Source organism: Patagioenas fasciata, chromosome 17 (genome assembly GCF_037038585.1).
Source record: "Patagioenas fasciata isolate bPatFas1 chromosome 17, bPatFas1.hap1, whole genome shotgun sequence".
Lineage (NCBI taxonomy): Eukaryota > Metazoa > Chordata > Aves > Columbiformes > Columbidae > Patagioenas > Patagioenas fasciata.
In genome coordinates this window covers 10,012,616-10,039,814 of record NC_092536.1, presented here as the reverse complement: position 1 = coordinate 10,039,814, position 27,199 = coordinate 10,012,616, and the positions used below count along the sequence as shown (strand labels likewise).

At 50.6% G+C, this 27,199-nt stretch overlaps 1 protein-coding gene across 4 annotated transcripts; it reads left to right on the top strand.

Annotated features, from left to right (window-relative positions):
• Positions 1-343: 343 nt before the first annotated feature.
• CABP1 (calcium binding protein 1) lies at positions 344-26,717 on the top strand. 4 transcript variants are annotated; one of them, XM_071815994.1, is made up of 7 exons: positions 351-1,187; positions 18,184-18,360; positions 21,988-22,018; positions 22,646-22,789; positions 24,014-24,123; positions 24,532-24,679; positions 26,094-26,717. In XM_071815994.1, exons 1-7 carry the CDS (start codon positions 594-596, stop codon positions 26,117-26,119), a joined length of 1,230 nt encoding a protein of 409 aa, XP_071672095.1. In that variant the 5' UTR covers positions 351-593; the 3' UTR covers positions 26,120-26,717. The 4 variants fall into 4 exon arrangements, with proteins under 4 accessions (XP_065707612.1, XP_071672095.1, XP_065707613.1 ...); XM_065851541.2 differs by lacking the exon at positions 351-1,187 and adding an exon at positions 13,316-13,541; XM_065851540.2 differs by lacking the exon at positions 18,184-18,360 and having other exon boundaries at positions 344-1,187.
• The last annotated feature ends 482 nt before the right edge of the window (positions 26,718-27,199 follow it).

Sequence of the window (27,199 nt, the reverse complement as noted above, 5' to 3'; positions counted from 1 at the left end):
CACCATCCGAGGGACCCGTGTGGGGGCAGAGGGTCACCCCACGGGGCAGGGCTGCTCCTCGGAGGCACGAAGCTCCTTCCCCGGGAGATGCGGGATCCCCGGCGGTCAGGCCTCCCCCCCGCGCCCTCGGGATGCCGCCCCCGCCCTTCCCGTCCGCGCCGCCGCCGGGGGCGATGCTCCCGCGGCTCGACCCGCCGGGGGGCTGCGGTCCCCCTCCCCTCCTCGCCGGGCCCGGGGCCGCCGGGCCCTGCCCGCCTGCCGCGCTGCGGGAGCGCCGCCCGCCGCCGCCCGCACCCCCTCGGCGGCGCCGCTTCGGCTCTCGGCGCGCCCCGGCCTGAGCCGGCCCCCGGCGAGGGGAGGCCCCGGCTCACCTGGAGAGGCGGCGGCGCGGGGGGAGCCCCTGCCGGGGGGGGACGGTGCCCGCCAGCCCCCGCCGGAGCGCCCCTTCCGCGGCCTTTGTCTGCGCTGTCACATGGGCCGCGGTGCGGGATTTAAGCGGGTCTCCGCAGGACATGCCGTGAGCGGCGCGCCGCAGCCCTGCCCGCAGCGGCAGCGCTCCGCCCGGCCGGGGATGCGGCTCTAGCAGCCCCGCGATGAGCGGCTCCTCCATGGCGAAGAGCGAGTCCCGCACTTCGCTGCTGAAGGCGGCGGGGAGCCGGAGGGCGGCGGGAGCACAGCCCCGCGGCAGCCGCGCCCGGGACGGCAAAGGACAAGGCGGGCAGGCGGGGAGGGAGCAGAGCCAGGAGCCGCTCCCCGGGGAGCCCAGTGCCCGCAGGCCGCTCTGCCACCCGGGCGCCCGGGAGGACGGAGCGAGGGGCGCGGGGAAGCTGTCACATGGATGGGGGGAGAGCCAGCCGGAGCCGGCGGAAGGAGGTCCAAGGAGAGGCAGCGGCAAGGAACCGGTGCGGACATCCAGGCACCACCACCTCCCGCCGCACGCCAGCCACGGTCACCCCCAGGACCAGCATCAGCTCTCAGACAGGGATGGGGAGGAGGCAGAGGAGGACTTTTTCTACAGTCACAGGCAGATGTCCAGCAGAGAGTCCCTGAAGCTCTCGGAAGGCGCTTCACCTCTGTCCAAATCCAGCAGCAAGTACTCCACCAAGTCCAGCGGCAGCGATCGGTCGGTGGAAGCGGACCCCCTCTTCCACCAGCTGCACCCCATGCTCAGCTCGGTCTTCGGCCAGGTAAGGGGCGAAGCGTCTCTCACCCCCTCCCTCACTCCCTGCCCGCCCTTCGCGCCCCCTCCTCCTGCCCGCTCACGGACCTTCGGCTCCCGGTTGCGGAGCCCCCGCGCCCCGGGCTGTGGATGCACTGCTGCCTGCCCGCCCTGCACAACTTCTCCCGGCGCTGCGGCACCGCCCGGGCTCTCGGGGCCGGTACCGAGGAGGGCTCGGCGCCGGGGAGGGGGCGCGGGTCGGAGCCCCCGCCCGCCCCGCCGGGCGCTCTCGGTGGTGCTGGCAGGGGAAGTGCTGGTGCTTTTTCTGTCGCCGGGGGAAGTTGTGGCTCTGCCTGCTGAGGGTGAGAGAGAAGCAGATTTTAAAAACGTATTTACTTATTAGATTCTATCTCTCTGGCTCCCCGCCTTGCTTTGCTGTATTTGTTTACATCTCCTTATGGTACATTTCTGTACAATCAGCATATGAATCATTTCTGATGGCAGAAGCTGTCGGGAGAAGGTAGTGGGGAGAACGACAAAAAAAATCCTGACCCAATTCCGAAGCCTTCCCAGTCACTATGTTAGGATGGAACAGATGCTTTCGGTGTTTGCAAGCTCTTTCGGTACAAAGCTGTCGCTTTTAGCTGCTTCTGGTAGTGAAATTACCCAACAGGGCTACCCTCTAAAAATGAAAAGGCAGAGGGAGACTGGCTCGAAATTTTCTTTTAGAGCCATTTAGGGATGTTACTGGGAGATGTAATCTCCAGGAAGATTAATGTAACTGCAATCTCCCAGAAGCACGATTATAGGTATAAGCCAGCAGCCTGGGCGGCTAAGTTCCAGCCCTGGAAGTGATCGATTAAACCAGAATTATAATTTGTGGGGTTTGTTGTTGTTGGGTCTTTTGTTTTGTTTTTGTTTTAAGCGAGTTTTGGAGGCTTTTCAGGGTGCCCATTCAGATTAAGATTATGGAGAGAATAAGAAGACTTTTTGTAACTGGGTGGAGGGAGACAATAGACCTATATCTGTTTAATCTGGTGTTGTCTGCTGTTCAACTTGACTTCTCCAGAGAAGAATCAAACCACATCTGTTCTCCTCAGCAGTTCTATATCCTCACTGACAGTCTGTTATTTATGAATGTTGTGATTGAGTTTAACTCAGAGCGAGTGTTACCCTCTCTGTGCCAAAAGTCTAGATTAAAATTTTGTAGTAGCAATAAGAAAGGGCCTGGTGAGCGACTTGGTGCTCAACCACGTTACAAAAAGCAATATTCCAGCACCAGGCTTTGAAATCTATGGGCTCAGCTCTGACTTGTGCTGTACCTGTAGTTTTGAGGAAAGTGAAGATGTATCTCAGAACAGATTTTAAGCCTGTGGAGCTGCGTGTCCCCAAAGCATCAGAAATACAAACAGATCCATGGCAGGGCTCCCACTCACAGAAACCTCTTCAGTTTGGAACTCAGCCCTTACCTAAGTGGCATCTTTATTTTACCTGCCCTGCCGCTTGCCTTCTGTCTCATAAGACACTTCTGAAAGCTGTAAACTTAGCAAAATTGAATTGTGATGCTGAACAATGCCCCTGACAGAAAAGAGACACATACAACTCTAGTTTTCATCGTTTCACTGGGTACATCGCACCAGTGTTTATAAACAAATGCCAACATCTTTCTTTAAGAACATAATATTATTTATTCCCATTTCTCTCTGTATTCATCTCTCATTTGCTTTGTTTGAAGCAACTACGAGAGAACGACCAGCTGGTGGAGATTTTAGGACTGGCTTTTAGGAGTGGGATGTAGTAGGGCTGTGCGGGGGATTTGCGGATACAAGAAGGGGAATTATAATGTGGGAAATGCAAAGAGCTGGTTACAGGAAGAGAGATGTGAAGATTGTTCTGTAGTGATATCAAAATTTGGGATAAGTAAAGGCCCAAAGATAAGAACTGTGGAAATTCTGTCATGGAACTGGATGATGGAAATTTTGTTTCTGTGAGTGAAGAAACAAATGCTAAGCATTGTGTAAAAATGTGGGTAATGTTTTGAGACAGGCAAGGACTTAAACCTGCAGGAGCCCGAGCTGCAGCCTGGGCTGAGGCAGGGTCACAGGTACAGAAGTGTCCGGGATTGCAGTGAAGGGCTGTAGCACCAGTTTGCTCCACAATGTAATCAGAAGAGAGCAACAGCTCAGCAGAGAATTTATTTGATACAAGAACTTCTCTCCAGCCCACACAGCCCACAGTGAAACAGTTAAAACAGTAATTTTGCAGTACATAGGAGGAGAGGAGCACAGTGACGCGTATCTGCAGCAGCAGAGCACCGTGCTTCATTGGCACCAATACATCTCGCCCCATCCCCAGATGTGGATCACCCCGCTGTTCCCCAGTGGTGCAGTGATCTGGCCGCAGATGCAGGCACCACAGTGGTACAATCAGATATGCAGAAAAGATTGCAGGGATGACTTCACAGAGGATGTCATTATTGCAGTAATAGCAAAAAAGAGCAGCCCAGGACTACAGGGTTGTGTCTGAGGGAGACAGATTTGTAGCTGTGCACAAAAAAAGACAGAGTGAAGGCAGAAGTGCCGTGTTTATATAACCAGCACAGGAATATAGTGCACCGTGGGTGTGTACTCCAGGAGAATGCTAAGATACTGCCAGGATACAGGATGCAGTGATATTTTATTAATTAGGATCGTGCTATATTGGTGCAGTGATGTTCTAATATAATAAAGCAATAATACACTTTTAGGGCATTTTACCATTTTGTGATTGAGTGGCACACGAATTAACAAATGTAGGGTAGTGTAATGATGTATTAGAATAAGCCAGGATGTCGTCTTCATCTAATGACATGTTTGCACACGGGATCGGCGAGGCAGCTGCAGAAGAGCACTCTGTGGAGTTTACACTGGGTTAGCAGCAGTGCTGCACAGCACCCGGTGCCTGGAGAGCACTGCACTGACAGCGCTGGTGTGGTAACGCAATCCCGTGGCAGAACAGAGATGTGATACTGGTGCCATGCGGTAGGAGTTTGGCAGTGCACGGGTGTGATAATTGTGTAGTGTTGTAGCCTGACAGAAGAGTTTAGCAGTCTAATGATGTAGTAATACAATATTCCAGACTGGAGCTATTCTATACAGCAGTGATTACTTCTGGTGTGATATTAGCAAAGGGCTGTGCTGATCTGACAGCACCGTCCCATTGTATCAGAAGGCAGTGAGTGAGATGCTCCCACCGTGCCTCGCTGTTGGAAGCCCAGCTGTGAGTTAGCAGGAGGGCATCGCCACCGACTTACCTGGTGACAAGTGCGGTGTGAGTACGGGCTGGTTACAGACACATGTGGCAGCGGGGCAGCGCTGTTTTAAAGTGGCCCTGCAGTGGCAGGAGCTCAGTGCGGGGTGTGAGAGCAGTGCAGTGATTCACGGGCGTAGCTGGCAAGGGACGCTTGTGTGATAGCGCAGCAAAGTGGGAAAGTGGCGAGAAAAGGGAGCGTGGGGAGGGTGCCTCGTAAAATTTTGGCCTGGTAGTGGGATAGTGTTGGAGCGTCTAAGTGGTGAAGTTGTGTCGTGGAGTAAAAAAGAGCATGCTATCACCCCTGCAGAGCAGTATAGCATGGCGGTCCTATAGTGCCTATAGCATGGCTACAGGACACAATTTAGCAACAGTGTGGTATTGAGAAGTCGTATGTCCGTGACAGCAGAGCAGCAGTGATCCCTCGGCAGCTGGGATGGCGGGGAGGTGGCAGCCGGGCAGCAGGACACGGTTTATTAATGTGACAACAGTGGCAACAGCAGCACAGACTGGGACAGCAGTGCGGTGGCAGCAGGGACCACCACGCAACAGTTTAGTGGCAGCAGGTGATGCAGCAGCAGCTTGGCACGGGGCTCACGGTGCAGCGCTGCGCGGGTGCTGCGGCACAGAAACCCGCCGGCTCTCATCACTTCATTCCTCCCGTGCCACAGTGTCGGCCTAGGTGGCACCTTTAAGAAGAGCTTTTTCCAGGCCTTACCTATGCAATATTAATTTGCAAGCGATCCTACCATGTGAGACCTGACCGTTTTCAGAGCCGTTTAGCTTTCACACCCTGCCTGACTGTTAAATTTTTCAGTGATGTGATTCCCCAACAGTTTTCTGTCAATTGCCTCTGGTAGCACGGGGATCAGAGGGGTCAAACAATGCCACAGGGAATCATTAAATATTTACAGGCTTCTGCTGTTAGCACTGTGGCCAAAGGGGCTTTTGTATTTCTGTTTGTACAGGGAGTTAAAAAGCCTCTCCTATCTGCACTGTCTTCCATTCCTGCTTTAATGCCAGCATCCACATTACAATTCAAATAGGGAAGGAATCTTTCTGCGTTTCCTGTAACATTTTCCTTTTCTTCTCCTGCTCCATCTTCCTTTACTTATGGGTTTTAGTTCATCTTAACAGGTCACAAGGGACCTTACAGCAAACCAGCGGCCCTGTTTTGGGGCAAGATGTGTCCCTGGGCTGCCTGTATGTGAAGCAGGTATCAGTGTCCTCTAAACAAGCCAGGAGTGGGTAAGGAAAAGTCACCTTGTCCAGCCTTTCACCCTTCTGGTGTCCTCATCCGCAGGATGACCTTTTTCCCTCCAATGGCTTTGGATTCAGCTGATGCTAACGGGACTTTTGCCCAGGAGCAGTCGCTGCATCAGGACCATGCTTGGAGCTCTGCCAGCTGAGGGTGAGCGGCTAATGGTTCAGTGATGGAAGTTTTCAGTGGCCCCCATGTATAAGCGAGGGAGGCTGCAGGGTGTTGGGCTGTGCTGGTGTGGTGACACCAGCAACAGAAACCTGGTGTAGCTCTGTGTGTTAGTGAAGGTGAAGGTGAGAGTGAAAGGTCTGGATCTGCAGGTGCTGGATTGCAGTGCTATAAGGCAGGTGAAGCAGCGGTGTATCGGGGCTGGTGGCAGCAGAAGACAGACTACAACAGCTACTCATTTACTGTGTTAAATCGACACAGTCACTTGGGGTGAACAGACTTCAGCCTCAAAATGACCGACTGCCGCAGTGATGCTGAGCCCATTACATAGCTTGACCTTGCTGCTGCAGGGTGTGGGTGCACAGGTGGGGAGGGACAAAAAGCAAAAGAAACACCGTATGCTCCCCCGGCTTTTTCTCCTATCTATTTATTTATTTATTTATTCATTTACGGCACCTCTGAAGGCCTGTTCCGGCCCCTAAAGTGTCCTCGAAGGGCGCAGAGCGGGAACGGTGTCCCCGGGATGCAGTGGCCGCTCCCGCAGCCGGCCGTGCGCCCCGAGCTGCAGCCGCGCCGGTCCCGCCGGGGCTCTCGGGGTCGCCGCTCGGGCTGCCGCGCACAGCGCTGCTCTCCAGCGCAGGGACCCTCCCGCGGGGCTCCCCGGGGCAGCAGCGGCTCCGTCCGAAGCTCCCGCGGCCCCGGGCCCGTCCCGCTGCGCTCGTTGGCCCCGGGGCGCCCCCTGCTGCGAGCGGCGCTGCGCGGCCCCGCGGCGCCTTCCCGGAGCCCGCCCGGCTCGGCTCAGACCCGGGCTCGGCTGAGACCGGGTCGACTCAGACCCGGCTCGGCACAGACCCAGTGCGCCCTGAGCACCCCGGGCCTGCCGCGTGCCACCGGGGCTTGGCCTCTGCCCAGTCCCCGGGCCGCCTGGTGAGTGCGTCAGACCCGGGGAGAGCCCGTCGGTCCCCATGATGCGGGTGAGAGCGGGTCTGAGCGCCTGGCTGATGGCCAGGCTTGTATTCACAGAGGTCTGGGTACCTGCGTGGGGCTGGTACGGCCATCGTGCTTCCATCCCTGCATGTATTGGCACAGCCCGTGTCCACGCATGTAGCCTGACACCAAGAGCTTTCGAATAAACTCTTGTCTGTATACACACAGCCTGTACACGTGCAGCCTCTGCCAAGACTTCTATGTGGCTGTGCAGCCATCTCTGTACATGCACATGCATTCCTGTGCTTAAAATCGATCAGCATATGTGTACAACCCTGCTTGCTGACACCCGTCATACCTTCCAAGGTACGTCTCATGTGTTTTCTATATGGAACGGGCACATACACAGACAAACATTGTTCCACTTGAGCACATGCACTCAGCTCACCCCTTGCTCCGCTTGGAGAAAAATGTATCACATTGATTGCTTGTAAAAAGCTTGAGGGATGGGAGCCAGACGTACAGAATCACTGAGGGGCAATGGATAAGCTTCCTGCCTGCAGAGGGTCTACCAGCAAACATTAATCTTTGTCATCAATTTACTTTTTAAACAAATTTGTTTTAAAAGGATATAGAAAGACATAAAAATAAAACCAAGCTAAAAGAACATTCATTATATATTCTGTTCATGAAATATACAGCAGCATGATCTAATGCACCGAAATACACAAACCTTCTGGTTAGAATCAGCTTATCTTTTGAGAGAAGAAAATCTTTCAATGATAAATTAATCATAATTTAAATTAGTCCACTCTGCATTCCATCAACCTGTACCACCTTGTTTCTTGTTTCATGCAATACTGGGTTTGAACAAGGTGCCAGGGAAGAGTTCAGCTTTAGAGGTGGTGGCTGGGTTGCAGGTGAATTAGCTGTGGTTCTGTGTAGCGTGGCAGCTTCAGTAACTGTTTTTCCCTGATGACTCCGTGAGTGGTATTGATTTCCAACAACAAGCAGCGATGCATCCAGTAAAAGACACCTAGCTAACTTTGGGCTCCCTTTCAATAATCCTCCGACATTCCTGCAACCTCGGAGAGCAACAGCAGTGCCCATGAACCTGAGTAAGCCTCTGGTTGCAATTGAATGCCCCGCTTAGAAATAAAGACAGAGAGCTGTCATAGCTTGCATGGTCATATTCAGTTTTTTAGTAGCTTTCTCCACCAGCATAAGCCCATGAACTCAATACCATCTAGGAATGAAGTCACCAGCAATATCCTAAGATTTCTTCCACCCATCCTGCCCTAGCGTACTTTGCACCTTGGAACCATTTTTGGGAAAGAATACATAGCATTGCTTCATCCCACACAGATTAAATGCATTCTCTGCTCTTGGAAGGAAACAGGCAACTGTGTCACGTTGTGAAGCATCATGTCATAACGGCTGAAGGCAGGAAGTAGAAAACAGCCAGCAAGCCCCCTGCACTCTGCTGAAATGACGCAAAAAAGGGTTTAGGTGGATTGTAACCAGCTGTGTTGAGATATATCTTGAGATCTCATACTGGGATACAGAGCTTGATCCTTCTGAAGGTGCTGCCAGATCCTTATTCAAAATAGAAGGGAGGTAGACCTCTGTTTTGTGGTGGTGTATCCCACGTAATGCTGCAGGGTTGGTTTGGAGCATTTGGTTAGTTTTGGTTCCCATGCTTCTGCTTTCTGTAGCACCTCAGTGTGCCAGCCAAGTACTGACCCCTTGTCCCTTTTACTTTGGAAGAGGCGAGGGAGTCAGGGCAGAACTGGCTTCTTTTGCAGTAGTCCCAGATGGACAGAGAGTGATTCACAATTATAATATCCCTGAACAAAGGGAAAGGACCAGGTAAGGTTTGTTTTAAACCATCTTTTACTGCGTATACACGGCAAAATGTGACAGCAGCTTCTGGGCTGTCAAGCTTGTACTTGTCTTTTTGTAGCCTATTGATGATCTTGAAAGCAGAAAATGTCCACAACACGGTGTGCTCTGGCCAGCACATCTACTGCGTGGGGACTCGGAAGCGGGGCTGGTGCAAAATACATGGCCCAGATCTGCATGGAAGATGTCAGGAGGTGGCACATTCCCATCACTTTTCATCTAACACAGAATAATGCTAGCTAATTACAGACAACGCTGTTCTAAACAGAAGTTGACAGTCCAGGCTTTGTTACCTTGAGAGGAATGGAAAATATCCTTGGTCTTTTTAATAACCTTTCTGTTGTTTGTGATTGAATATGATCCAATTGCTCTAATGGAATATTATGCACAGCATGAGTCAGCAACACTTTCTTCCTGGAACAGCTGACAGTGAAGTTCGTTCCCAAACTCTCCGCAGAAACATCCCTCCCCTGGATGAGGATCTGGACTGCAACCACCGATACCTGCTGGTACCTCCCCTTGAGGTGGATATGAGTGGATTATGGAACATCCAAGGTTCATTTGAGGTTAGAAGATGCAACTTGATGTGTAGTAAAAGCACTAAAGAGCTTGATGCAGAAGAAGAGAGGGAAGCCAGTCGCAGAAGTTCGGAGTGCCAGTGCGTGTTCCAGCGGTCAAGAGCTTTGAAGCAAGGCCCTCGACAGCACTGGCAGCAGGAGGATGTTAACAATTCCAAATGCTAGGGCTCGTGTGAGGTCATCCAGTAAACAGGGCTGGGTTGTTTCTTGTAAAATACACATCTATAACTACCAGCTAAAGGGTAGTTGGGAGCAGCTGAATGCTACCAATCAATATGTGCACTCTCCACTCTGTGGTAGGAAAAAAATAGACCAAAATTCTTATCCTGTCAGGATAAATTAAATAAAGTGATGTATTTTAAAATACTTAATCTTTGAAGCATGCAATGGGCTTTTAGGTAAACCTATGGACTTCGGTGAAAAGATGTTAGGAATTAGTTTTCCCTGCTTTACTATGTACTCCAGTGATTAACTCCCTGCCTACCGACATTGCCCTTTTGCAGTGTTTGTGTTGTGTTGAGAACAACCATCTGATATATACAGATATATATGATGTATATTCCAGCAGGTTAAAGATGGTGCACTGAAACAGGCCTGGCACCTGAGCGATCCCCCTGTACAAATCCACGCTTCCACTGGACATTTTTACAAAGCAAAGCTACAGTCTGATAAGCAAACCCAAGTTTTGGATTGACTTCTGTTCTTTCTGTTGTGGCTGTTGGATATTTGCTGCCACTGGATAAAGTGTCTGGCAGGTACCAAGTGATTAGCTATGGCGGGATCCAACATTTTCCTATGGAATGAGCGTTTCTGCCAATGGTGCCTGCCCAAAGCTCAGCGCTGCTGCTTTTTAAAGAATCCAGACATATTAAAACCACCTAAATCACTTCCTGTTCAATGCCAAGTCACCCAGCCTCCTCCCTGCCCTGTGCTCATGTGCCAAATGCTTCTTTCCCGTGAGCTGAGACCTTGCTCTGCGCCAAACCGCATCCACTGAGGTCTCTGCTCTCCACCTTGGACCTCAGGAGAGGAAGGGATGCGGGCGCATAGGCAAGGCTCGCGTTTCACAAAGTTCCTGATGATTTTTAAAGTTTACAACAGAGCCCCAGACCTTAAAAGAACAGTGTGATTGCCACAAAGAACAGTGTGGGAAAACCAGTATACATGCATGTGCAGCCCTCCCACACGCACACTGACTACCCCAGATATAGGCATACCCACAGATCAGCACCTACACACAAATGGTTTTGACACGCTTAGTCTCAGCATCCTGTTCTCTTACAGCAGCCTCAGTTGGAGGAAGGGAGAAAATAATTTCCTTCTGACCTAAGCTTCTAATGACCTTTCTGCCACCTCCACTGTCCTGCCTGTCTCTAAGCTGCCTGTGGTGGTGATGGGAATGAGATCCCAATTTTCCTCCACAGAGGTCAGCAGGGCCTGTCTGCTAGATTGAGACGTGCTGTCCAACTGCTCTTAGGAGATTCAGGGCAAATAAGGAGATAAGAAAATTGTTTACAATCACGACTCTTGGGCCTCTTGCAGCTCTGCCAGAGTTCTTGCAGAGTCGAAGGTCCGTGACTGTGCTGCCACCCTGGTGCAGGTGGGCTCCCATCACCTCGTCCCCTCCTGGATGGGGAGCTCCCTGCCAGGCCTGGCAGCAGCTCTGAGCCCTCTCACGCTGCCCTGCACGTTTCCTACAGCTGCAGCTGCAGTGAAGAAAAGCAGCAGAGCCAGCAAACGCGGCAACGTGCCATGGTGGCTGGCTCCACGTGCTCTGGTACAAGCTAATATTTAGAGAGTGACCATCTCAAGTTTTGTTGAGATGCTTTTAAGCCCTGTAAGATGTGCTCATCGGCTGTCTTCCAAAGCTGTCCCGTGGCAGTCAGGGGGCTGTGATGGATCCTCCCGGCAGGAGACGCTTGACTCCCTTGCTCTGCTCCGTCTCTTTGGGAGGATGCGGGGGAGAGGGACACTTCTCAATTGCAGGGCATTCCTGGCCTCCACGCTGCCTATCAGGGGGAGATTCATTAGCAGCAGGGAGGCGATTCTCTCTCCTCTCTGCTCTGGAATTGGAGTCGTTTTTCTCGGGAAGGACCCCAGGCGCCTCGCTCACTGTGTGGCAGCTTCTGCTCAAGGGAGACAAGCACTTTGTCAATAAACAAGGAGCCTGGGGAATGGCTCCAGCTGACAGGGGACATTATTAACGACGGGCACTTTGGCTGAGGGTAGATCAGCCTCCCATTAGCTGCTTTAAGAGGGGAAAGAAATAAAGCTGAAGATGGCAGCCTTGAGAGGAGCTGGGATTTTCAGCATCTTCCCACGAAGTCCCCTGCTGCGAGGCCCAGGGCTGGCACAGCCCCAAGGAATGGCTGGCTCAGGGGTCTTCAAACTGTGACAGCAGGTGACAGGCCCAGCTCAGAACAGTTTCACTTCCCAGCCCACCTTGGGTGGGCTCTGCTATAGAAATCTTCCAGACCAGAGCTTCCCCATCCCCTCTGTCCCTCTCTCAGGTCTGCCCTGGGTACAAGGGGTGTCTCCTGGTGTCTCCCACTGCACCTTCTTGCTTTGGAGGGCCTGTGGACCTTTGCGCAGCTCCTTCCCAGGCCATGCAGTGAAGGGCCTCTAAGCTCTTAAGCAACTGTTGATTCACCTTAAAACCATACCAAATTAGTCACAGCACCATCATGGTGGAAGCAGAGAAATTCCTGCTTTGTTGTGACATTGAGAGTTCACTCTTCTCTGTCCTGCAGCCCTAGAGCTGCCAGGAAAGCGAGTCCTTGGCTCCTGCACAAAAAGCAAGTGGTGCAAGTGCTCAGCCCAGGGGTTAGGTCTTTGTAGAGCATTTTGTGTGGAGCCACACTCACAAAGAAAGTTGTGAAGTCTTTCAGTTGAACACCTGAGTGTCCAACCAGACTGTGCATAGACACAGTGTAGGATCGGTGTCACCTTAGTTTTTGCAGCTCTTGAAGGAGGTAGCTCTTCATGCCATGGCTTCTTATCACTGTGGAGCTGCAGCCATGGTGGCTTCATAGCTAAGGGTGCATTCACTGTCCTGTTCAGATCTGTTGCCTGGGTGTGATGGTGAGTTTCTCATGAATTTAACTGTCTTTTCAGACTGAATGCTCTTATGCTTAACCTGAGATCAGAAGACAGCGTACTGAGGACTCATCCCTTTTCTTTCAGAGATTATTCTGTTACACAATAGGCTCTAGGTGTAGGAGCCCCTTATTTATTCCAGGACTTGGTTTCTTCGCAATGGAATGGATGGATTCACTTTGGTGGTCCAAATTCTTTGCTTCACATTACGCAGACTGGGGCCATTCAGATTTAGCATGCAGGTGTGAGCCTATCTTTGGCAGACTTGGGCAGGTAAACCACCAGTTGACTTCTTGCAGAAAGCTGGAAAAACAACCACAGGACTGGCTCAAGGTCTCTCCCTTGTGGTTAAAATTTCCTATCCTGGGGCTGAGCGTTGTTTTGTCCCCGGACTGCTCCGTCCAGGCTTGCTTCCACCCTGGCAGGAAAAGAGTGAGGGACTTCTAGGTTTGCTGGTACTTATAGGCTGAAACAGGTCCCACCCAGATAAATGGTCCATTTCTGCTCTGAAACGAGCTCTGGACTCCACTCCAAGCCCCTAAGTGGATTGCCTTCTGGCCAGCCTCGCTCTCTGGTGATTGAAAAGCCGAAAGTGGTTAGAAGGGGGGTGGGCAGGGCTGCGATGTTCAGAGGCTGCGCGCACCCAAACTAGCTGGATTCACCGAACTCATCACTGAAATCACTTCTTGATACGGTGCCTCTCCGTTTTAATTCTCCCTGAATCAGCCCTCTCCCATGAGTGAAACAATCTTGCCTGCAGATTGAGGGGGGTGGGAGGGATTTGAACATTAATCTGATGTAGATTATACAGCCGCCTCCCTCTCTCTCCCCTTCTCACTCTCTCTCCCTCTCTCTCCCTCTCTTTCTGTCTGTTTCTCTCCCCTCCCTCTCCTTCCTGCTTCATCTCTTCAAGAAAGTGAACATAAAGTAAAAGCACGGAGAGAGAGAGGCAGAGAGAGAAAAAGCTCCCTGAAGAGGGAAGCCCCAGCAGCCAGTAGCTGTTTGGATTTGCCTGGCGCTGCCTTTCTTGCTTTGCTCCCAAGGAATACCTTTAATGGGATCAATTGCTTCGGTTCCTTTATAACCAAGTCCACCGAAAAGGCAGACTCAACATATTATGGGCAACTGTGTGAAGTCTCCACTGAGAAACCTCTCAAAAAAGGTATGTTCCCTGAATCAAAGTGCATTTCCAGCCCTGCTTCTTGGGATGGGTGACGTCGTGGGCAGATGGGAACGGGAGGTGGGAGAGACGCAGAGAGGTATACAGAGGGTTCAGCTCTCTTCGCCAGCCTTTTTTTGTAAGAGCTGCTCATGCAAGTGCAGCCGTTACAGCCCGGGACACTGGGTGCCACAGCACGTGTGTAAATAAACGTGTGTGCGCACACACACGGGTCGGCTTGTGTCCTGCAGCGTGTGTGTGTACAGCTGTCCTCTGGGTACGTGCAAGGCTGTGCTTGTCGATGTGCACAACATGCCAGTGCACATTTTTTGTACGAGCATCTTACTGTACATGTGTGTGCGTGAGTTTGTGTGCGTGTGAGTTTGTGTGTGTGTGTGCGTGCATGTGCTTCAGTCGAGAAGTGTCTGCATGGGTCTAGTCATGTGTGTTGTTTCTGTAGGGACGTATATTCATGTACATGTGAACAGGCATGTGTCTGTACGTATTCCTGTTGGTGTGTAAGAATATGCACACCTCATGAACCCATCTGAAGTATGTGTGTGTCCTTGGCTGTTCATGTCCCTACATGCACATCCCGAGGTGCGTGAGCAGGCGTGCAATGCTTGTTGTGAGTGTACGGGGGGGAATTTGTGTGTGTCACACATATATCCCTGCTTGTATGGCGCATGTATACCTGCCAGCGGATGTCCTCACATCAGTCTGTATGTAGGCACGGGCGTGTTTTTATGTACATCCATCCTTGCGTACGCACACATCTGGTTTAGTCCATCTGTGTTTGGGTACAGGAGCATGTTTTCTCTGTGAGCTCTGTGTCCGTGCCTCTGTGTGTGAGCGGACACGCTGGGCCCTGGCTGTGTGTTCGTGCATCATGTTGCACGTCAGCACAGCCCATGTGTCCACACGCTTGGGCCCAGCTGGACTTCATCTGCGAGCTGCCATGTGTATCTGCTAGGCTTCAACCCACAGCCTGCTCAGTGCTGAGGTTTTACAGTGATCCCAGGAGGAATTAGATTCAGGAACAATGCAGCTGTTAGGAACTAGATGGAAATGGGAATGATGTGCCCCAGAAATATTCTTTGTTTGGCTAAGGAAGGCCTTGCAGCTCCGTGTACCTGTCAGCCGCACGGTTCTCACTTAGCATTGCTGCAAATCTAATAACTCAGCAAAAAGCCACGCAATTCACTCCTCATAGATGAAAGTTATGCTAAGCATCCAGTATTGCAATGAGGAACTACCTCTGTGGAGACCTTGCCGACAGTGAAATGCCATCAGGATGCTCCACGCAGGAAAGCTCCTCTGGAAAGGAGCTGCTGGGGAGAGGACCTCCCTAGCAGGCGGTTTCTTCTGGGCCAAGATTTGCCTCTTCTGTGTCGAAACACAGTTTTCTTGTTATCTTGGCTGCTGTGAACAAAGGCAGTAATGGCACAGTGCTGCTGCAGGGGAGCTGGGCTACACAAGGAGGGAGTTCATCACCAAGCAGTGCTGAGAGCAGACCCTAGGTCAGGGTGACCTTTACGGAGAGGCAGAAGCAGTTGTGGTTTACCCAAATGTTGCGCATATGAAAAAACAACTTGGTTGCTTGTAGGTGGCCTCTAACTTGGAATAAAAGGAGTTTGCTGCAGCTGTGCTCAACGTCATCAAGGCGTTTGCAATTAAAGTCTGACGTGCGGCCAGGCTGCTTGAATCAAAAGGGGTTCAAGAACTTAAAAGCTCTGTGTCACCAGTCTTTTAGGTAATTTATGCTTTCATTCCTAAAAACTGCTTCAAATAATGCACTCTGTGCCTAGTTAGAAGGCCTGGGATGGCAGTACTGAAGAGAGAAAGTCGCAAAGCTGAATTAGAGAGTTTCTCAGATGTGGCTCCAGCTAGCTGTGAGTTAAGGCCTCAGACCCTCATCCTGACAGATCCTGGGGCTCTGCCTTTCTTTTGATCATGACACGCAAGATTATAGTGGAGACTTCGCAGGTCAGTCTTAACATTGCACAGCTTCACTTGGCTGTTTTATGATCTCCGTCTTTTCTCGCAGATTTTACCTTGGGCAAACTCATTTTGCTGAAACCATAAAGAGGAGGGACTGTAGACAACCTGTGTCAAAGCTGCTCTTGGGTGACAGACAGGTCTCTTGAATACATGATTTCAACCCCAAATTTGGGAGTCACTCCCAGGCAGTGGCTGGCTAGGCCTGGGACTGGCTGACACGGGGTACCTTGCCTGGTTTAGTGGCAATGCTCAGGCTTTGTCTCCACGTCTGTTGTTGGCAGCTTCACTTCCCCACCATCACAGTGTCCCCATGGTGATCCCAGCGCCAGCCGGGCTGCCTGTCCCTCTGGGCTTGCTGCTCTGCAAAGTCCCTCTGACACACAGGCAGGAAAATGAGCTGAATCCTGTTGTGCTTCTGCTGTGTAAAAATGAGAAAGGTTCAGCATCCAGGTCTCTTGCTTTGCCATCCTTCACCGTCCCTACAGCCACCTCTACATCAGCCCGGTCTCTTCCTTCTCCACGTTCTGCTGGTCTGACCCTGCCAGGGGCAGGATTGAGCCAGGAGGAGCAGTGCTCCTGTGCTCAGGGGAGGGAGAGGGAAAGCTGGAGCTCCCCAATCCTGGCCTGGCATCTTCCTTGTCGTGCACGTTGCTGTTTTGCCCTGTAATGGGTGGCTGATGGTGCTTTGCCCCATTCCCGTGTCACAGCTGCCTTCCCAGCTCTGTAGGGAAGTAGGACGAACATGGTGGAGGGAACTTGTAGAGATAGTTGGAGGAGAAACCTGGCGGGCTGCTGGCAGAGGGAACATCAACTGCCATGAATCCTTCCTGCAGCGGCAGAGCGGGGCAGGGATCCCCTGTCGGGTTCTTGCTAAGCCGTGCGCCTTGTCCTGGCACTGCGTCAGGCCGTCTGGTCAGGATCTTTGGTGGCTCTTGGCAACTGTTTCATCAAACTGGCAATCTCTGGCCACACAGGAAAACGATGGGATGACCATTCTGTGGTGCTGCTCTGTGGGTTGGTAATAAACTCAGTTGAGTGGAAGCGTTGGCAAACAAGGATTAGGAGTTGTGGAGGCTTCGATCTTTCACGTGGCTTCACTGGAATTAAACACAGAAGTGATGTGGGCTATTTTAAGTGATTCATATTATTTGATGTATTAAACTGAAAAATGTGCCAGGAAATAAAGCTGGTAGTTTTGAAAATACATTGCATTGATATCACGAAGCTGTGCAGTTCAACACAGATGTCTTGACATTTAGCTGAGCTAGTAATATGCCATTTGTGGACGGATGCTCATCTTTCAGGTTTTTAAGGACAAGCGTCCTATGTGTCAGATTTAATCAGAGGCAGATTTCTTCCTCATCCGTGACTGCAACCAAAGTGCTTTTCTGCTGCATCATTTTCTTTCTCCATGGCTTACTTTTTGAGTTGTTTTTGTTTTGATTCTTGATATTCGCATGACATTATACATGAGCAGATTGGTGTAAGACTGTGTACAAAAATGCGAACTACAAACCATGTGTGCAATATAATAGCATGTGGCAGACACAGCAAGTAGATGTAATAGACTCGGACAAGTGTGAATGAGGCGTGTGTGTGTATCCGGTCTTTTAGCCTGAAAAAGCACCTCAGGCTTTAAGGAAAGGGTTAATAAAGACAATGACAATAGACAGAGCTGCTCTGATCACCCCTGGGAACACTGGCTGTAAAAGTAGAATCATTCCTGAAGAGGAATCTGATGTATGATTAATGTTTATTCTATAAAACCAAGGGTCCTGTGGGTTGTGCTGGCTTTTTATAGCTGCATGGGAATATCAGGATAAGAGGGTTTTTGCAGAGCCAGGGAAATGCATTTCTATAAAAGGAAAGCAGTGCCTCCTTATGAAATCCAGTGCTGGATTCTCTTCTGGAGCCCCAGCTTAGCAGGACGTGTGCACTTGGGAAAATGTGCAAATGCAAACAGACAAAAATGTTGTGCCCGTGCCTGATCTCCACTTTGGGACTGTCGGTGATTAGCAGAGGCCAACTCAGTGACTGCCTGAGACCCTGAGGATGTCACTAATTAGAACTGGCACAGGGAGTGTGAGCCGGCAGTTGGCAGAGCCACGCAACGCTGCAAACGGCCTTCTAATAACATTATAAGGTGTGTGATGCTGCGTTGCTGGAATGTAACACGGAGCCTTACGCAAGGTCTGCGTGCAGGCGCTCCCGGTCCCCAGGGATGCCGGGGCCCAGGCGGCTCTGCCAGCAGCATCGCTCTGGCACTGGCTGCTGGGCTGGGCTGTGCTGGCTCTTTGCAGCTCATTCAAGGCATCCTTAACCCTGGGGCTGGTAGTGGCAGCGTGTTCCTTTGGGCTGTGTCTGGGTAGGTGTGGGCAGCGCTGAGAGTTTGATGTCGTTTCAAAGCAAAATTCTCCTGGTTGATTGTACTTCTATCAGCTTTTGAAAGTGAACTCCTGGACTTACTGCTTCTGTACAAATCCTAATAGACTGGCGGGGGGGACACAGCGTGGACCAGATGAAGGAGATTTAGCAATAATGTCTCTGCGAGGCGGTTCAGTAAAACTTCAGAGGAACGGCTGGGCGAGACGGGGAGGTAACATCCTCTGTTGTGTTGTTTGCTTGCTGCTGGTTGGCTGGGAAGATCCGTCATGACGAGAAGACGTGCTATAAGGCTGTCCAGACGAGCGAAGAGGGGTCGTCGGCTTGCGAGTACCAGGGCCCGCTCATGGTGCTGGCCCAGAACTGCGCCGTCATGCACAACCTGCTGGGGCCAGCCTGCATCTTCCTGAGGAAGGGCTTCGCAGAAAACAGGCTGCCTGTACGTAAGTCACACCCAGCCGGGCAAGACACGCACAAAGCCGCGTGGATGCGAGCCAGGGACGCAGGGCTGCCCGCGCGCTCCGTCTGCGTGGAGCTCTGCAGCCCCAGCCCTGGGTCTCGAGCATCCCAGCTCCAGCTCCGAGCGCAAATACAGTCACAGGCAAATGTCTGACCCAAAGGATGTGCAGAGGTATCCCCATGCCTAAACACCAAGAAGGGAGGATTCTAAAAATGCAGCTATGGAAGGTAGAACCAAGCCTGCAGTCAAGTAGGCATAATCATATGGACTCAGGAGAAGGACTTATGACTTCAGGACTTAACATGATCATATGGACTCAGGAGTCCAAGTGTTCAAAGTTGTTACTCCAGCAACACATCCACATCTCAGTCCCAGAGGCTCAGATTAGCATTTAAGGCCTAAATAGCCACCTGAATGCAAATCAGGGCATCCATATTGGGAACGAGCTGTCCCATAGAGATGCTCGTATTTGATACTGTTCCTATCAGCTCACAGTGAACCCATGAGTACCAGCAGAGATAGGCATGTGTTTGCCTCCTCACAGACACCCAAATACAACCTCTTATACACTATCGTACACAGCCTGACACTGCAGCTATCCCAGCCAAATAAACCAAAGAACATCAGTCTATCCTCATATTTGCAAATAGTGCCAGACTACCAAATGCTTTTACACACACAGACAAGTAGCAAAATGACATCCATCCATCCCCAGTCACACCTGTTTGTAGCTATGTGTTCATAGGCATCTAATGTATGCATTTACATACAAACAAATAAAATATGTGTTTGTCTGTAAATTGAAGTGTATACACCTGGACATGGTAAATATACAGGAATACGCACCCCAGAACTGTATTTTTACAAGAAGTAAAACGTTTTTTTGCACATAAACATTTGATTCCTACAATAACATGAATTTAAAGACATACACAAACATATTATTAACACACTTTTTATGGATACATATGGGTGAATATGTGCATTGTCAGATATTCACTCAGTGCATTCCATGTTCTTCTGGTGAAACAGAGCTCACCCCAATCACCTGAGAGTCAGAGCTTTGTTGCCCCTGTAAGAAATCTCTGTCTTCCTCCTGTGTTAAGATGGTCATCTACAGCTGTAGGAGACACCTAGATCTTCATCTCTGAAACCTCTTCTTCAACCAACAACCCAATAAAAGAGTCATTATTGATCAAATAGCTTTTGTTTCTCCTAACCTTCAGCCACTAAGTGATCACAAATTCCTTGGGCCGGTTCACTAAAACACAAACCGTAATACTGTCACACAAGCACACATGTACAGAGCTGCCCAGCACAGGAGGTGGGTCCGGCTCCCCAGGGCAGGCTCACAGCTGGACCAGTATCCATCCTGGTGAGGCCCTGGAAACTCACTGTACCAAATACCAAACCCAAAACAGGATTAGTGATGTCTCTAACTACCCTGATGTAGAATAAAGTGCATCTGATAAACAGCTTTACTTACTCTCTCGGCCAACAGGATTTATTGTGCATAGAACAGAAATAAATGAGGGTAAGACCATTATGTATAATGGACTCTCTGAGGGTCACCTCTGCTCGTATCTAAGATCTAAACACTGAACAGTTCTATTGCTCTTTCCATATGTTCTCCAAAAGCTTTAGAGTGATTCAGCCTTTTTCTTCCCAAGCAATTTTCCTTCTTTATCATTTTAGGGGATCTTCTTTCAAATTTAAAACAGAAAACCTCTTCATGACGTCAGTTATCTCTTGAGTCAGATTTTTGGAGGGACATAAACCCTCCCCCTCCTTTTACATTCGCAATCTGTGGCTCTCTGACGGTAGAATCTGCATGTGCAAAGATTTGCTCAGAGACCTGCAAACACAAATGCCTTGGTGTGCAAAATCAGAGCCGGCGCTGAAGCCCCCATTTCTGACATGTGTCAGTCATGTTGGTTACAGCGAGGTCTTCAGCTGAGCGAGGAGGAGGAGGAGGGTCTCATAACGGCTGTGCTGGAGGAAGGCTCGGGTCCTACCCCAGCCCCTCTTGCAAGACGGCGGTTGCTGCGGGTGAGTCATGGCACCCTTTGCCCCGTTGCGGTGGCAATCAAACCTCTGATCTGCTGCCGCAACACGTGGTGTATCTCCGGGGATTAATGTTTGTGAACTCTGGAATGGGGTGCACAAGGTGTTGGTACCGATCACGGGTGGTTTTCATCTGCTATTTTATCTAAGGCAGGAGGGCAATAACGCCTCCTGCATCCGGTTGAAGGAGTCTGAATTGTTTTATTACTTGGTGTTGATGAAAGCAGAACAAATGGGATGACATGTTTGAAAATACCAGGTCTGTGAAGGATGAAACGGCAGAGCCAGCGCGCTCCGACAGTTCCATCCAGCACAGAGATGCCTCTGGGAAGGTTACGAGCGGCAAGCTGGTCATTGCTCTGGCACAGCCCACTTCTGCACAGACGTAGACCAGTGTGTGTCCTAGTTTGCTGTGTGCTCTGAGCAGCCGCCATTAGAGCTTCCAGAGGAGCCTGTGGTTAAATAGCAAAGGATCATCCTTCTCAAACTGCTCAAGGGCACCGTCTCCAGGGACATGTGGTGAGGCTGGAGGACACCTGGAAGGCAAGGAGAAAGTCCCCACAGTTGAGGGGAAAAGCCAAGAATGAGACAACAAAAGAGATCGTGTTTCTGTGTTTCCAAATTCTCAGATGTTTTGGATTTGCCTGGGAGCCAGGAGAGGAATTAGAAAGGGCGTTGAGAGCAGAAAGCAGTGCATTTCCATGCTCATCTCTTCTTCCTGGTGCAGTGTTGGAATTTTCCTATACTCTTGTGTATCCTTCCCCTTCTTCCAAGAAATTCAGATTGGATGTTTGAAGTTGCAGTGTTTCCTGAACATGGTGAATCCTTCTCCTGTTTTGTTTGTAGATGACCTTGATGATGTATATGTTGTCTATCTGCCTTCATGTCTGGTTTCAAAATGCTTGCACAGGGAGTTGAGGCTGGGGGGAAGGGGGGATTTCCTACCTTTTTGTGCGGGCTGACTATAGGAGGGGGTGCTGGGGCGTTGGCTGTAGTAGAGCTCATGGCTGTCCCTGTCCTGCCAGAAGGACAGGGATCAAGCAGCGATCCAAGCAGACGATGGTGCAGACCTGCTGGTTACAGGGGCTGCTTCCAGCTGGTTTGATCTGGCTGTTTCAGCGGGATCTGTGGTAGGAAATACATTCAGAGCTCTAGAGGAGATGGGAACTGCCGCAGGGCCGGTCTCTGCCCCAGGACTTGGTGATGGGGGATGATGTAGGAGCCTCATGAAGGTACCATCAGGTGGGGAGAACACCCATATGGCTGTGTTGGCCCAGGTCTCTTCTAATGAGAGCACCTGTCCTCACCCTGTCCAGCAGATGGGATGGAGAGGGGCTTCCACAGGGAAGCGTGCAGGCTGACGTGCCTCCCGCTGGGGAGGAGAGCTGGGAACCCTTGCTAGATAGATGGTATTAAACATGTCATCGCCTTCTTGTTTCTTCTCTCACTTTCTGGCCTGTCCCAGAACTGTTTGCACCAACAAGTGCTATTCTGAAATTATGTTTGTGGCAAGCTTGAACATATCATGTTGTCTTTTTGCAGGATAGAGAACTGCGTCCAGAAGAAATCGAAGGTAAAGTTTGTCACTCCTTCTGTGTCACCTTTCTCCCTGCCCAGTGAAAACCTGCTGGCTGGCCCTTCCAGGTTGGGCCCCATGGGGCAAAATAATTTGGGGTAAATTAGGGCAGACGATTGCTGGAATAATTCCTGTCAACCTCAGCAAAAATAAATGATATGTGAAACTGCAGTAGTGCTGGCTGTGAAGGAATTTGCACCCATTCCAGCTTCTTCAGGGTGGGAGGGTAAGTAACGAGACATCAGCTGTCACGGAACTGCTGTCCACCCCAGCATGGTACAACAGTATGGCTCCAGGGAAGGTGTTAGACCTGCTACTCTTTACAGTGAGTCCTATATAATATAGTGCAGGGGTAAAAGCTGGGAAAACTTACTGCTTCCAGTTCCTGTAGGGAGTCCAGTTTCACGGCACTTGCAGTCCAAGCAAGCTTTCCTGTGAGGAATGGGTCAGCAGTGCTGCTGCTAGAAGGGCTTAACATTGCTCCAGTCATTGCAGGGAGCTCTGCTGGGAGAATCTAAGGGAGTGTGGCCTCATAAAGTGCTGCTGATTCTGGGGAGGTTTCTTGGAAAAGGTATTTCAAGCTGTCACTGACAATATTGTTCTTTTTTGGATCCACTCCCACAGAATTAAGAGAAGCCTTTAAGGAGTTTGATAAAGACAAGGATGGGTTTATTAACTGCAGGGACCTGGGGAACTGCATGCGAACCATGGGCTACATGCCCACTGAGATGGAGCTAATAGAGCTCTCCCAGCAGATCAACATGAACCGTGAGTAATGACCACCAAGCTGTGCCTCCCTGCTGCTGCTGTGCCCTGCACCGTTACCTTGGCTCTCTCCGTCTCCTCTGTCTCTTTTCCTTTGGATTTTTCCACCCTCTATTTTTTGTTCTCATTTTTGCTCATCTCTCCTGTTTGTTTGTGGTCCCTAAGCATCTGATGCCTTTGTTTCTTGCTTATCAGAGGGGCTGCCTGGACTGTGCTGCGTGGGGGCAGCGTGTGGAAGGGCTGTCCTTCATGCTTGTGCTGTCAGGTATAAAACTGCCCTTGATGCGGGCAGTTAGACATCGGTGCACAGGTTGTGGGTGTTGTCATGTTGAAGCTGAAAGAGCCTGGGGAGATGGAGATGCTTTGGTCAGAATGGTGATGGATGGTTCACCCTGCAGCGAGTGTTCGTGGATGTGCTGGGTGCCTGGGGATGGGCTGCCAGTGAGCTGTGCTGTCAGATGGGGCATCTGCTGGAGCCACGGGAAAATGTGACAAATGTGTCCCGTTCACTGTAACTGTGTTTGTGCCACTTGTCTTTCGCCATCATTCTTTGTTTCTCGCAGTGCTGGGTGTTACCCTCAGCCAGGCGGGAAAAAGGATAATTAGTGCATGTTATTTCTGACACATCATGATGTAAAAGGGACAAATTACTTGGTCAAGGGAAGGAAAACAGTTGTGACATGCACAACTAGTCACACACAAAATCAGCTGATAAACATGGCAGCGCTTAGGACTTTGTGAGAGTTATTGCCAGCTTTCAGGTAGGGGATAAAAAAGGAAAAAGAGCTAACACGATGAACAAACAGCTGGACATACGTTAGCTGCTGCTAATGGAGCAGGACTCCACTACTGCTGCAGGGCACTGCCCAGGCCGCGCAGGAACATCGTGCTGTGCCCTTGCCTTACCCTTTGGCACAGGCACAGCAAAGGGTTGCCGTAAGCTCTGGAGTCATCAAGACTCCAATACCTGGTAGTGATGCCATAAGGATGTGACAGTCCATAGCAGCCTAGGATGGAATAGCTTGGGCTCTTTATGCCCAGCTCACAGTCCAGAAAGCACAAAGACAGTGTAAAACTGCTTCTGTTTTCCCTTCCACTGCTCTGTACCTTCTGTGCTTTGCTTCCTGGAGAACCAAGCCCTCTGTGGGGCACACAGAAGTGCAAAGTGAGTGCTGGGCCTGGCTAACGTACGGAATTCTTACACATTATCTTTTGTCTTGTCCCAAGTGGGTGGCCATGTGGATTTTGAAGATTTTGTTGAGCTGATGGGACCAAAGCTGTTGGCAGAAACCGCAGACATGATTGGTGTAAAAGAGCTCCGCGATGCTTTCCGAGAGGTGAGTGCTCCCTGCTGTGTGCCCCCAGAGAGGAGAGCAGGGGGCAGGGGAGAGAGAAGACCCACTGGGGAAGAGGGAGGAGGAGGAGGAGAGAGCAGCACAGTGGAAGGCAGAGAAAAACCCAAGCCAGGCATGAAACAAGGGAGGAGCAGAGAAAGTCACTAAGACAAGGGAACCCTCGAGGCTAGAAAGAGGGAGGCTGGTGCAGACACAGCAGTTACAACGGGTTTCTGAGGAGAAAAGCCAGACTGGATCCAAAAAGCACCCAAAGGAGGAAAAGGAGGGACACGAAAGGAATGCAGGAAAAAACACGGCACTCAGGAGCCTGATGACACAAAATCCAACCCAGAGCAAGATCCATTTCCATTCACCGTATTTCCCCTGCTGGTATTTTTAATGTACTTGCAGTTTGACACCAATGGCGATGGGGAGATCAGCACCAGTGAGCTGCGGGAAGCCATGAAGAAGCTTTTGGGGCAGCAGGTGGGCCATCGGGACATCGAAGAGATCATCCGGGACGTGGATCTGAATGGAGACGGGCGTGTTGATTTTGAAGGTGAGAAGGAATGAACACTCCCTTGTCCTCTGCTCTGGTGAGAGTCAGAGTTTCAGCTCAGAGGCGAAGTGAAAGGAAAGATTTGCATGCTTGAGGCCCAAGTATTGGAAGTACGGAGGAAAAAGCAAACAAGACGTGGGGCTTTTTCCTAGTCAGCTGAGGGAAAAGGAAAACGTTGGCCCACTCAGGAAATTCCCCAGCTGAAGTGTTCAATTGTGTATCATCTCTTGCTGCATCTCCGTTTCAGTTGGGTCTCCATAGCTCTAGCGTAGTAAGAGATGTGCCCTCTCACAGGGAAGCAGATTCTGTTGCACACATGCTATGCCAGCCTTCTTTTCATGGGGCATTTTGCTTTCTATTAAATCTATTGCAAGAACTGCAAGGAGGCTGGACTGGTTTGGAGAATGCACTGCACCTTCCATTTCCTCTGAGTCACCTTGTTATCTCAGTTTATAGAGAACTTGTTTCTGTGCCTTTATGCCAGAAGATGGTCACATGCCAGATGTGCTCACCAGGACTGTAGATATCTGATCAAGAGGTGTCACATTAAGTGAGATAATTCATTTATTCTCCCACTTGTCATGCTAGAAGGACTTGCAAAAAGACGAGTGATTATGCTGCTAACCTGGCCATTAGCCATGGCAGGGGCAGTATTAATAGAGCTCAGGGTTTCTGGCAAGGGAGGCAGTTGATATCAGACAGCTAAGCAGATATAAGAGCTGGACAGTGTGAGAGCATGGCAGGCTGCTTTTGTATCTAGTGATAATCCACATGTCCCTATTCAGCAAGGGTGACACACAGGAACTACAGAATTAAAATTAAATTGACATAATTTTTTTGGCTTGGAGGCATTCTTGGGTCCCCTAAATAATAAGGAGTCTCAGTTCCCAGGATAACTGAAGCTTCTGAGGGCTTTGAAAATGTTAGAAGGCTAGAAGTGTCTCCCTAGAAAGTATCTGGTAGCTGCAGTTGTTGTAATGCACTGGCTGATTACGTGACAGTAGCTCTCCTTGTTTCCCACAGCTAAATTATGTTAGACAGCTAAAATACATGAAGTGCTATTCCAGTATCATTTTCTCTGTGAGTTACTGCCCTAGTTGTCAAATGACAGCTCCATCAATGGAAAGGGAGAAGTCAGCGGGGTAATTTCCACTGCCCTCATCTTTGCAGAGTTATTAGTTCCTGGGCAATTCAAGTGCAGAATGAAAACACATTTATATTTGACAGCATTTACACTCAATTTGAACAATTGTAATTGACTTCACGAGCTGCAGGGTGGTGAAGAAATAGATCCAGGGGGTATCCTTACAGTTAACCTGTATCTTTAAAAACAAGAAGTCCGTCAAAATAAACTTCTCTCTACAAAAATGCTGGTACCTACCAAAATAGGGCTGTCTTTTCTTGTTCGTTGCAGAGTTTGTTCGCATGATGTCCCGTTGAAGACAATTCTCAGCTAAAAAAGAATCAGCACCTTAGAGAGGGCAGAGGAGGACCTAGATGGAGCATCTTAGCCCCGATGTTCCCACTTGAAGGTTTATCGGCTGGCTGCAATTGGGACATTCCGAGATGACCTGCTGCTCCTCCCTCATGGTGGTCCCCATGCCCCTCCACCCTTTCACACTGTGAAAGACTTGCAACTTCCTACAACTGGAACCATTCCTTGGAGATGATTGCAGGAAACTGCAGAGCCAGGACTTGCCATGATGCTTTCATGGGATATTTGCAACTTTAGACTCCTCCTCCCCAGCTTTATTCTCCCACCAGCTGCTGCAAAGCACAAGCAAGAGAAATCCTCTTGACTTGGTGGATGAGAGCAAAGCCATTGGGACTGGTGGCAGCCTCAGGGCGTGCTCTGCACTTCTTGGTTTCCCTTGGTGAACCGTGTCTGTGTTTGCTGTCTGTGTGTGTGTGTCTATCCGTGTGGAGTTATTTATGCTTCCCCGGCACATATTTGCATCTCCTGTGGTTATGTTTACCAAGAGTAAATTCAAATACATGTCTTGCGGGGGGAAAGCGATAAATATGCACGCTGAACTGATGTGGAGCCTGGGTGTCCCTGTGAGAGGTGGTGGCTGGGCCAGGGTAGAAGGGCTGCGGCAGATGCACAGAGTGATGTCTGTGCCGGGGTGCAGAGGTAAATCCTTGCTGCAGGAAGGGGGGTCACTGCCAGCTCTGGAGCCTGCGGCAGGCTCTGTCCTCCCTCCTGCCGTCCTCATGGCAAAGGGGCCTGGGGGTGCCTCTCGGTGAGGGCAATGTTGTGGGTCCCCACGTCTGCACCCCCTGGCTTGCAAGGTGAGAGCCCCTGTGGTGGCGGGGCAAGGAGCAACAGGAGAAAGGGTAGAGAGGGGAGCTGGGTGGGAGGGGGACAGGCAGCAATAGCCCACCCCCCCTTTTCAGACCGTTTCAAACACAACTTCATGTGCACAGCAGTGGCTGTGCTGCAGGAGCTGAGCTATGACACTTGGTGCTGGGGGTTGGCCAGGAGCCTCCTTGTGCGGCAATGCCCCACTGTCCAGCTTG